Source organism: Artibeus jamaicensis, unplaced genomic scaffold (genome assembly GCF_021234435.1).
Source record: "Artibeus jamaicensis isolate MK-2021 breed Jamaican fruit bat unplaced genomic scaffold, CSHL_Jam_final contig_471, whole genome shotgun sequence".
In the NCBI taxonomy this organism is placed as follows: Eukaryota; Metazoa; Chordata; class Mammalia; order Chiroptera; family Phyllostomidae; genus Artibeus; species Artibeus jamaicensis.
In genome coordinates, this window is record NW_026521850.1 from 2,510,279 (window position 1) to 2,522,079 (window position 11,801).

Consider the following 11,801-nt stretch of genomic DNA (forward strand, 5'->3'; position numbering starts at 1 on the left):
CTGATGAGTAGCAGCTCTTTGGGGTCCTTGGCAATTTAAGGGTGTGAAGGGGCCATGGGAGCAGACTGTTTGGGAATTGTTAAAAGGAGCCAGCTTTGGTCTGCTCGGGAAAGGGGTCATCTAACTCTCCATTACGGTCTGTGCTTTCTTTTCACAACTGATGTTGCTGTCACTCCCTGCTGGAGTCACCTCTGGTGTGACAGTGGTGTGTCCAATGGGCTTCTTCCCTGCCTTGCAGGCCTGTGTCTCAGCCAGCGCCCTTTGCTCTCCATCACACTGCAAGTGGCGATGTAGACCCCCGCTCTGGTGACAGCGTCAGCTTGGCCCGTTCCATCAGCAAGGATAGTTTGGCATCTAACATCATCACCCTGACCCCACAGAACCAGCCACATCCCTCCACCCTGAGGGCCAATGGGAGGAGCCTCCTGAACAATGTTGACATTGAGGACGAGGAGGAAGAGCTCGTGGCCATCATTAGAACAGATGGGGCTCCCCACAGCGGTGATCTGGGTCTGGTGTCAGGTGCCAGGTCTCCCCAGAGACTGGCAGGCACCTTAGAAAGTAAGCCTGACAGTTTCTTCTTGGAGCCATTGATGCCAGCTGTGCTCCGGCCAGCCAAGGAGAAGCAGGTGGTCGCCAAGGAGGACGAGTGTGGGGAAGGGCGGCCGAGAAGCTGCACGACCAGGAGGCCTGGTGAGGGCCACCTGCCTCTGGGGCGGAGGAAGGCGCCCAGCACTCACACCAACCGTGACTTGAATAGGACTTTCACCCCCATCTCCTCCTCAGAACTGTGTGTTGAGGCGGGGCCGCAGGCCGGGGAAGCCCGTGGTGGGCCCCAGTCCAGTGGCAGTTTTGATCCGCTGTCTCAGGGACAGACCGCCGATGGCTTCTTTCTGCACGTGGCCAGAGCCGACGAGGACACGGAGGGCAGGCTCTCCGCCGGCTGTGTGAGAAGCCCCCGCGCCCACGACCCAGAGCCGTGGGCTGTCCTGAGGCAGGACTCCGACTCCGACGTTGCGGACCTAGAGGAGGCCGAGCACGGTCTCCTCGGCGAGGACCGTGCCGTGCTGCTGGCACAGTATGTGGGCGAGGAGGAGTCGGCCAAGCTGCAGGAGGACCTGAAGGTGAAGGAGCATGAGGACAAGGACGACGCCAGTGGCCGCTCCAGCCCCTGCCTGAGCACTGTCTCCCAGGTCAGCAGCGTTTCCATGGCAAGTGGGAGCGTGAAGATGACCAGCTTTGCAGAGAGGAAGCTCCAGAGGCTCAACAGCTGCGAGACCAAGTCCAGTACAAGCAGCTCCCAGAAGACCACGCCCGACGCCTCGGAGAGCTGCCCCGCCCCACTTACCACGTGGAAGCAGAGGAGAGAGCAGAGCCCCGGCAGGCAGGGCAGGGACCATGCCAGCCTGCTGGCCTCTGAGCTGGTGCAGCTCCACATGCAGCTGGAGGAGAAGCGGAGAGCCATCGAGGCCCAGAAGAAAAAGATGGAGGCGCTGTCCGCCCGGCAGCGCCTGAAGCTGGGAAAGGCAGCCTTCCTGCATGTGGTCAAGAAGGGCAAGACGGAGGCCACTCCCCAGCCGCTGAAGCCAGAGCTCGTGGCTCGGGAGTGCTCTCAGCACGACGGGGAGGACTACGACACCGCTGTGTCCAGAACAGACGTGTTTCTTGTGAGGGACCTGGGCAGGGACGGTCTCGGCGAGGGTCAGGGTGTGGACAGAGAGAGCCTGGCTTTCCTTCCACAGCTCACCCTGAAGGACCCAGCCGCCCTGCCAGAGCTGGAGAAGGGCAAAGTGCTATCTGCTGCCCTCCTGGAGGACGCTGGGGACGTGGCTGATGTGGGCGAGTGTGACCTCTCCATCGAGAAGCTCAACGAGACCATCAGCACGCTGCAGCAGGCCATCCTGAAGATCTCCCAGCAGCAGGAGCAGCTGCTCCTGAAGTCCCCGGCAGCACCAGCTCCGGGTTCCAGAAACAACGCCCAGGACCCAAAGGTCCAGGCATCCATCCACTTTGTGGAGCCGCTCTCGCCGACCGCAGTGACAGGCCACCGCAAACCTCCCCGTCTCGGCCAGGGCCGGAATTCCCGGCCAGGGAGACCCGCTGAGCTGAAGGTTGCGAGAGACAGGCAGCAGGGTTCCCGCAGCAAGACCCCCACACCCAGCGTGGAGGCCCTCCCGCACGGACGGCCTTTCCCGCCTCGGACACCCTCGGACCCGGGCTGGGATGGTGCTGCAGACCCTGGGAGTGATCCTCACGAGAAGGGCTTCTTCGACAGTTACCGTCTCCACGATGAAAGCAACCAGCGGGCATTTGTCCTGTCCTCATCCAAAGATGCAAACATTCTGTCAGAACAAATGAGCCTCAAAGAAGGTCTGGACATGGGCGTGAAGGAGGCGGGGCTCAGCACCCCAGCTGTCTCAGGAAAGGAGGATGTTCCTGTGGACGGGCCCCCGAGGAGCAAGGCCAGTCTCATCGAGGTGGACCTGTCCGACCTGAAGGCCCCCGATGAGGATGGGCAGACCGAGGGCCACGAGAGCGCGGTGGATCTCAGCAGTGAGGGCGACCAGAAGCCGGGGGTCGGCTTCTTCTTCAAGGTAAATTGCTGGCGGCGCCACGTGTACTGTGGTCAGGTGGCGTCACGCGGTCTTGGTCGTGGGGTGTTAGTGAGGACTTCATTCAGAGCAGGGCCCGCAGACCTGTCTGTACAGGGCCTGGGAGAAAAGGCACAGTTCACAGCCCTGGTCTGTCACTGGAACGCAGACTCCACACAGTTTTCACGTGTCAGGAGGTAGTTTTCTTTGGGTAGTGCTCCATTCACTTCGAAAGAGAAGCGGTCTCCACATCCAGGCCCCGCCTCCTGCCTCCTTCCAGAGACAGGTGGGCCGAGGCCTGCCCCACCAGGACGCAGTCTGACGGCCCAGGAGCCGGGAAAGCACTCATCGTTCCCTCTGCGCCTGGCCTGTCAATTTCTTAGGAAGGAGAGGAAGATGAGCTGCAAGGGCCTCTTCTGCATGCTGGTCGTGGGCCCTGCCTCCTGGCTGTCATGCAGGCGGACACGCCACAGTTGTGTGACTTGCCTCAGCAGGAGGTGCTCACTCCACTCGGTCCCGCAAAGTGGACGGTGGGGGCAGTTCCGACTGTGGAAATGCACGTGTGGTGTTAAGGCAGCTGAATTCTGTGTGGGCCTTGGGGAACTGGCAGCTTCACAGGTGCTTTTTGAGTGGGTGATGTCTTTCCCATCTGTAGAGCAGCCTCTGGCCTGCGCGGTGGGGTTTTCTCTGCCCGTGTCGCCGACTGCTGCCGGGGTGAGGTGGCGTGTGGGCGCTGCGAGGTCGGGCCCTGCACCGGTACACGGTGTCTGTTCTGCAGGATGAACAGAAGGCAGAGGATGAACTTGCGAAGAAGCGGGCGGCCTTCCTCTTGAAGCAGCAGCGCAAGGCCGAGGAGGCCCGTGTGCGGAAGCAGCAGCTGGAGGCAGAAGTTGAGCTCAAGAGGGACGAGGCCCGGTAACCTGGCTCTGTGGGGCGGGGGACGGGCTCAGAGCATGTGTCAGAGCAACCTCATGTCACATCCTCTTCATCCCACTTGGGCCTCTGCACTTCCTGGGGTCGCCTCCCTGAGTCTCCGACCCAACCGCGGGCGCCGTGTGCACGTTACCTCGTCGTCAGGCAGTGTGGTGACTGTGCCTGGCCGGCTCCGAGCGAGTCCGTGTAACCGGTCCTGTTTCGTTGTGTTCTCAGACGCAAAGCCGAGGAGGACCGGATACGGAAGGAGGAGGAGAAGGCGCGACGCGAGCTCATCAAGCAGGAGTACTTGCGGAGGAAGCAGCAACAGATTCTAGAGGAGCAGGGGCTGAGCAACTCCAAGGTGAAGCCGAGAAAGCCCCGGCCCAAGTCAGTGCACCGGGAGGAGCCTCGCAACGACGCGGGGACCAAGTGCCCCTTGACTCGTAAGCAGGCCCTGTGGTTCGGGTGATGGCGTGGGCCCCTCCCCAGAGGGGTGCTGCCCTGTGGACATTGCAGTGGCTTCCCAAGGGCGGGAGGTTGGGCAGCACTGCTCGGGTGTCACTCAGGCGGCGGCTGGTCCCTGGTTCTTTCTGTTGCACAAACGTGGTGGGGGAAAAACCTGTGTGTCATCAGAGTGTTTCTCGTCTCTGGCAGCTGATAACCTGAGCCGGGCCCAGTCGGGCTCCAGCCTGTCCTTGGCCTCCGCAGCGACGACCGAGCCTGAGAGTGTTCATTCAGGGGGCACACCTGCCCAGCGGTAAGGACACGCACGGTGTGGGAGGTGACACTGGGCCCTAGGATGTGGGCCCACAGGTGGACACGCCCCGCAGCATTCGCTCCGTCGTCGTCCTCTGCCCTCCCAGCCGAGCACGCGTGTGCTTTCTTACTCTCCAGTTGGAAAGATCGTGCTCTGTCCTTAGACACTGAGCACGTGTTTCTTGTGGGCGGGACGCCCTTGCGTAACCACAGCTGTCGAGCCAGCACTCTCACCTGCCCCATAGCCCACATCCGGTTGTCCCAGCTGCCGGGTGGTGTCCCTGAGAGCTGTGAGAGCCGTGTTTCCACAGTCACACTCCCTGTCAGTCACTGTCCCAGGCAAGCCCACGTGTGCCACCAACAGTCTGCAGCTTCCTTTTCTTTCTGTTCTAACACTTTTGACAGGTACAGGCCAGTCACTTGGTGACCACTCCCCAGTGTGGCTCCCTGTGCACAGGTTCAGGCGGCACGTTGCAAGTGGGGACAGCCCAGAGGGGAGGGTGTGTCCTTCTCAGCGCCACCTGGCGCGTTGGCGAGCCGTGTTGAAGGCAGGGTTTCCCTTGGTCCTTCCTGAAAGAGGCCTCTTTGATGGATGAGTGACTTGGAAGGAGGTGTTGGCGCCTCATCTGGTAGCAGGGTACCACCTCATTCATGTCTGGTGGCCTCTCATTGCCTGGCTTTGTGGAAGATACTTCTCAGGGACTCTATTCTGGATGGACTTTCGTTCTGGTGGTCAGTTACCCGGGCTGGGCTCCAGCTCCAGCCCTGCCTGCCTCCCTCACGTGGGCAACTCTGGTCAGCCGTGCCACCGGGCGCACTGCTGTGATAGGGCAGACTGCCCCGCAGGACACTGCTCAGGCCTGCCAGGACTCGGACCGGGAGTCGCCGAGACCCGCCCAAGGTTTGGGCTCAGCTGGCTCTGCCCCCTCCCTGCTTCCCAGTGGCTGGGCCCTGTGTAGCACAGCACAGATGGTCCAGCACCCCTGCCAGAGGCTGCACGGAGGTGACCTTCTCGGTGAAGGGGGTCTCCCCCCAGCCTGTCCCCTTCCGTCACTCTGGTGCCTGAGGTTTTGCACTGCGCCCAGAGCTGTTTATGGGGTGGGGTGTGGCCAGTGTCCTTGTCCCTCTTGGTGTCCCTTCTCCCTGCTGATGGTCCTCCTTGCCTGAGGTGTGGCTGGCCCAGTTCAGGGTGGATTCCACAAGCCAGTGGCCCAACGTGTTGAGAGGGGATGTGCCTGTGACCTCCCTGTCTGCCCTCTGTCCCTTCCTTCAGAGTCGAGTCGCTGGAGGCCTTGCCCACGCTGAGCCGCAACCCCAGCAGGAGCACGGACAGGGACTGGGAGACGGCGTCTGCCGCGTCCTCCCTCGCCTCGGTGGCTGAGTACACAGGTGATGGCCTTGGTCCCCAGATAGGTCGTGGGCACACACCGTGTTTGGGGGTCGCGGGCACGTGTCTGGGTCTCCGGAGCAGGCACTGTCGGGCTCTCAGCTGCCTTGGGGGCAGGGTGCACCTGCCCGTTTGCACAGCCCTGTGGCTGAGTTGTGTGTCCTGGGCTTCGGAGCCTTAGACTTCAAAAATTATTTCCTGGTTGTTTTGTTACTCCTGAATCAGAGAAACTGAAATTAGGAAGGGGATGAATCATGAACAACCTAGTCTTTTCCTTAGTTTATTTAAAATTTGCAGCTCAGAATTCTTTCAAATAAGTTTGAAGTGGGTCTTCCACTTTTAAAGGACACAAGCATCCCTAACTCAGCCTGGCCATTGCTTGGTCATAGAAACTGTCAGTTTTCTTGGAACACATGTGCCTTAGGGTAGTAATCCTGCACTTTCTGGCCTGGTTTCCACAGGCCCCAAGCTCTTCAAGGAGCCCAGTAGCAAATCCAACAAACCCATCATCCATAACGCCGTGTCCCACTGCTGCCTGGCCGGGAAGGTGAACGAGCCCCACAAGAACTCCATATTAGAGGCGAGTACTGGAGCCATCGCTCGGGGGGGGGCGTGTGTTGGAGGAAAGGCATTCAGAAGTCGGGGCTCATTCTTACAGCAGACACGCTCATTGCTTACACATGGTCGGTCCATTGCTGTGTGCGGGTTTGGATGTGCGAGAGAACACACGCACTCACCTCTGAGTTGTGCCACAGCTGGTCGGGTGGCTTCAAGGAAGAGGAGGGGCTGCCCTCAGGGTGGAGCTGGGGCCCTGGGTGCCCATGAGGAGTCTTATGGCCCTGAGTGGGACGGGAGGGAGGAGTGGGGAGGGACGTTATGTTCACAGTGCGGGAACCAGTGGACTTAGTGTGGTGGGCGAGGGCAGTGTGGTTGCAGATAGAGGAGATGGGACAGAGTGGTCTGGAAATTGCTCCTAAGCACAGCTGTGCGTGTCCGGGTGGGGACAGGAGGGGCCAGCAGGAGTGGGGGGCGGGTCCCGAGGGCTGAACGGGAGAGGGGCATGTCACCACCAGTGGCTCCAGCTCAGCCTGGGTCCCCGGAGAAGAGAAGGTCAAGAGGAAACGCTGGTTGGTTCTGTTCCGCTGTGTCGACTGTCCCCCCCGAGGCCACACTGATCACACCTCTGCGAGACCACCGTCAGGCCCAGGGTCTTTAAAGGAGAGACGCTGCAGGCCTCAGCAAGTGGAAAGATCTGGAAGGCATTTGGAATAGAGGGTCAAGATTAGGCTTGGTGTGGCCTCACTCTGACGGGAGCTCCGTCTTGGGTGTGCAGTGATGTCCCCGCTGTAAAGAGCAGGGGACTCCTCTTCATTTAGTGTCATTGCACTGGACTGGGCGCTGGCATGCTGGGACAGAGCCAGTGGCCCGGGCAATGGAGCTGAAGTGCTGTGGTCCCTGGCTGCACGCACAGAAGTTACACAGGAAGGGTGTTCAGCTCAGTTCTGACAGTGCAGTGTGAAAAACGGCCACAGACAGCGTGTGAATAGGCAGGTGTGGCACAGGCTGCCCTTGGCCCTCGGGACACTGGTTAGAAAGCGACAAGTGGTCTGGGGAAGGCTGGAGGAGAGCAGGGTGGGGCCCCAAGGGCCACTGCAGGGCCAGCTGATCAGAGTGGCTCTCACCGGAAAATGACGTGCATTTGGGGCAGAGACCTGGTAGAGGCGGGAGGGCCATGCAGTTGGGGAAGAAAGCTCCACGCAGCCGGAGGAGCTCTCGGGAGCCCGTGGACTGGAGCACGGGAGCTGGGGTTCAGAGGTCACAAGGCGGCTCCTGTGGGCCTCCATCAGTGGAGGGACCCCCGCTGTGCTGTAAGAGGGTGAATGTAGCTGTGGGCAGAGGGACGTGGACGGACCCCTCCTGCCCGTCCATGTTGCTGCCAGCCAAGAATAGATGAGGGGACGGAGGGTGGGTAAGGGGCAGCAGAGGAGAGGGTGGCTGCCAGAGTGGGCTGTGGGCCGTGGGGCCCGGGGTCCAGAGGGGCTGTGTGTGTGCATCTGGTTTTGTTTTGCTTAGTCAAACTTTCACACAGTTAAAGTCATGTTGTATATGTATATATAGTTTCCATCCTGGATTTTATACTTAATCTTTAAAATATATGTTTTATTATCTATTTACTTACTTAAAGTAACACATCTATTACAATATGTTGACAAAAACGGTATACGTTTGCGACAAAGAACTGTTTCCTAAAACAACACTAGCGAGGAGACTGGCATTGTTTTACAGTGTCACAGATCCACCTGACTCCTGGCTTTGTGGGGGCAGCTGGGTCCTCTCCACTCTCACATCCAGGCTGAGGGCGGAGCCAGACAAGCCGGCAGTGCGCCAGGGCCTGGACCTCGGGGACCCAGCGTGGGTCTTAGGGATCCTGGGCCTCACTTTAGAAGTGCTGGACTAGAAAGTTCTACCAGGTATTTTCCAGTAGGAGGAGGACTTATTTTAATAGTTATTAACACAGAAACGTTTCAAAGTTCAGAAGTCAGTACAGCAGACACTGGCACAGGTTCTTTTGTGGCAGGTTACCAACACATCACTCCAAGTCCACCCATTAAGAGTACAGCTTGGTGGCACCAGCCCGTGCACCCTGTCGAGTCTCTGCCCACGTCCCCAGAAGGGGCCCCGTACCCATCACACACCTGTAGTGCCTCCCCAGCCCTGGCTCCCACACCCCACCCTGCTGCCTGTCTGTGTGGACATGTCGCGTGAAGGGGGTCTGTCTCCACAGCAGTCTCATGTGCTCGTCACCCCCTGATGGCTTTCGGGTTGTGTCTGCTTCTTGGCTGTGACGAGTCTGCTGCTCTGAACAGCGTGCACGAGGTCCTATGGGGCGCCTGTCCCAGTCTCGATGAGAACTGCCCTGTCCCCTGGTCAGGGTGATGGACATGCTCAGCGGCGTGCAAGGCTCCTGTCTCTCCGGCCTCCTGCGCCGCTGCCCATCTGGCTGCAGCTGCCCAGTGTGGGGTGGGGGTCTCGCTGGGGTGCTTTCATCTCCCTGGTGGCTAATGATATCGAGCCTCTTTCGTTGTGAGTTTCCACTTAATTTGCAAAGCATGTGCAAGTAAAAACCTCAGTGGCATCTGACATTCTCTGTGTGGGTGACCCGGTGTGTCCAAGCAGGTTGGCTGTGTTATTGTCACCGAGCTTCCCTCAGGGCTGGCCCACTGGGGGTAGCGTGGCCGCCGGAGCCACTCTGAGGCTCTCCTGTCCCTTCCCTCCCCACCCCCCCCCCCCCCCCCCCCCCCCCCTCCCCATGCAGGAGCTGGAGAAGTGCGACGCCAACCACTACATCATCCTGTTCCGCGACGCCGGCTGCCAGTTCCGGGCGCTCTACTGCTACTACCCGGACACCGAAGAGATCTACAAACTCACTGGCACGGGGCCAAAGAGCATCACCAAGAAGATGATCGACAAACTGTACAAGTACAGCTCAGACCGGAAACAGTTCAACCTGATCCCAGCCAAGACCATGTCCGTCAGTGTGGACGCTCTCACGATCCACAACCACCTGTGGCAGCCCAAGCGGCCCGCAGTGCCAAAGAAGTCCCAGACGCGCAAGTGACACGTGCCACGCGCAGGCTGCGGAGGCGCCGTGGGCCGACACTTCTTTTCCGTCATTTGGGTACGAAGGGTAAGGAGTCCATACCTTTTCTGAAGAGACTCCTGGACGACAGCGGGAAACCGTCCCTTCCTCCTCACACACGGGACGCCAGGCGGAGCAGGCATGGAAGGACACATGCCGGGTCCCGGCCACTGTGGTGGTCACCGCTGTCCCCGGGCTGCCTGGCAAGGGGTGTGTGTGGAGCAGGGTTCCTTTTACTTGAAGTTCTTCGGTGTAAATTAAAAGCGACTGACTTTGCTTCCTGGCCTCTCGCCTCACCCCCTTTGCACACGGCCCAACCCCCTCGCTCTGGCGGCGCCGCCCTGGCGAGGTGGTGGGACCGCGTTGGCTCTCGGGTCAGGTGCTCGAGTGTCTTCAGGAAGGGAGCTGGTACGGGGGTCTCGTTCACTTGGGAAATGTATGATATTTATTGATTGTGTCTACTGCCAATGTTTATATTCGATTCTAAGATTTCTGAAAATGACTTTTGTTCCTTGCTGCTCAGAAAAAGTTTACTGAAAACAGCAGTTCACGAAAGCACTGGAGTCTGCAGGTCCGAGTCTGCAGGTCCGCCTCTGCGGCCTGCCGTTCACAGCGCAGAGGCGGCCTCCCGGCAGTGGGGGGCGCTGAGCCGGCGTCTGCCTCCCGGGAGACGGGCACGTCCGCAGACTGGGCCTCGCTCCCCACGTTTGGGCAGTGCTCTGATGGTTTGTTCACTTTAATAAAGACAGACTTGGGTAAAGTAGAATATTTTTCACTCAGCATGTTTCTCTTCAAAGGTGATAACTTGAGTGACAGTTCTTAGTGCTTCTGTTGTCATGACTCGTCCGTCCTGGTTCCTGCTTCTGGCAGAGCAGTGTGCCCTGGAGGAGCACGGCCTCAGTCCACACCGGCCACTGGCCGCGAACCGAGAACCATCCAGCGGTCCCTGGTGGTTTTCTTGGAGCTCCACGTAAGCAGGATGCTCTCATGTTTCCCTGGAGCAGGTGTCCCCGCCCCAGCACCTGCATGGCAGCCGCTGCTCCGACTGCTGGAAGGTTCTGGAGTCACTCGTGTTCGTTTGCACACACTTTCTTGGGAGTGTTACTTGAATCTGTCTCGCACTGCAGAACAAAACAGAAGGCTGGTGGGAAGGACGTCAGGCGAGTGTAAATGTCTCACAGTTTAGGTAGAAAGGGGACAGGGGAGAGGGGGTGCGAACCCCAGAGAGGACAAGGTTCCCTGGTGTCCCCCGGCTCCGAGGCGACAGCTGGTCGCAGCCATGCATGTGCGGTGTCAGCCCCGCTCTGTCCCGTGCCCGCGGGTGCTGCGCCCGGAGGTGCTGCGTGGCCCGTGGCCCCTGCCACGGGCTCTGCACGGGTGTGCGTCGTTCCCCACTGTCTGTCTGATATTCTATGATATTTATTTTAAGAGAGCACTAAACTGTAATAAAGTAACTGATTTGCTTTTTATTCAGTGCATGTGTGTGAGGTCGTCATGGTTCATTTTCTCGGTCAGTGTCCCCAGCTACTTGCTTTAGGGGAGTTTCGAAATGACATTGCCTCATCCTCTGTGAAGCCAGGTGGGCGACACTGTCTTCCTCTTGTAACACAGCCCTGCTGACTTTCCTGCAGACAGACCCCAGGGCGCCGTCCAGAGGCAGCCTGGGGCGGGCCGGACCTCAGCAAGGTGCCCCTGGGAGGCCCGGCCGGAGGCTCGGCTTTCCGTGGAGCTGTGGGCGTGCTGGTGCCGCAGTGCTGGGACGTGGGGCGGCACCTTCCCACCCACTCCGGGGTTTCCCTGATGGGATCGATCAGCACACGGAACCTTCCAGGAGCTGCTTGTTAGCATGTGGCAAGTGTTCCATTCCGTTGGCAAGCTCAGGCACAGCCGCTGCCACTCGATGTCCCAGGTGTCTGGGCCTCTGTCACTAGAAAGTTCTGGGCACGCCTCGGGAGCGCCCACAGATCTGTGTGCCACGGCAGGTTCTTAACGCTGTGAGGGCAGACCTCTCCCCCACCTCCCCGACCCCCGCAGTGAGACAGGCTGCTTGGCGGCCAGTGTGGTGGATCCATGGGGACGGTCGTGCTCCAGGGCCCCAGCAGGAGGTGGTGGAGGTGAAGGCACTTGAGCGAGCACGTGTCCCGTGATGTTACAAGTGCACGTGCAGAGCCTCGCCTCACCACACACGTGTGTGCACCTTCACACGTGCCCTGGGCTCCAGCTCTCGGGGCGACCGCAGGGCCGTCTGGCCAGGTCTCCCTGCCCGAGCTGCATTCTGCACTCAGCACGGGGGAGAAGCGGCGTGATTCCCAAGTCGCTCTGAGGTTAGACTCACTGAAACCAGTTAGCTGGAGGGGAGACTCTTCTCCTGAACTGCTCCCGGTGTCTCGGGCAGCCTTTTAGAACGGATACCGATCTGTTTGTGTGGTGGGGTCCGCTCCTGGGAAGTGGGGGAGTGTGTAGAAGTGGCCCCTGCGGGTGCACCCCTGCCCTTGATGTGAGTGTCGCGTGT

The 11,801-nt window shown here is 59.8% G+C and overlaps 1 protein-coding gene across 2 annotated transcripts in view; it reads left to right on the forward strand.

The window, feature by feature from the left end:
* CAMSAP1 (calmodulin regulated spectrin associated protein 1) overlaps positions 1-10,758 on the forward strand; it is a 51,886-nt gene extending 41,128 nt beyond the window's left edge. For both annotated transcript variants that reach the window (XM_053667753.1, XM_037127694.2), the window contains 7 exons: positions 239-2,594; positions 3,370-3,506; positions 3,741-3,949; positions 4,161-4,263; positions 5,536-5,651; positions 6,111-6,229; positions 8,966-10,758. In XM_053667753.1, coding sequence (XP_053523728.1) covers positions 239-2,594; positions 3,370-3,506; positions 3,741-3,949; positions 4,161-4,263; positions 5,536-5,651; positions 6,111-6,229; positions 8,966-9,268 — 3,343 coding nt within the window. In that variant the 3' untranslated portion in view covers positions 9,269-10,758. The remainder of the gene's footprint in view (positions 1-238; positions 2,595-3,369; positions 3,507-3,740; positions 3,950-4,160; positions 4,264-5,535; positions 5,652-6,110; positions 6,230-8,965) is intronic.
* The last annotated feature ends 1,043 nt before the right edge of the window (positions 10,759-11,801 follow it).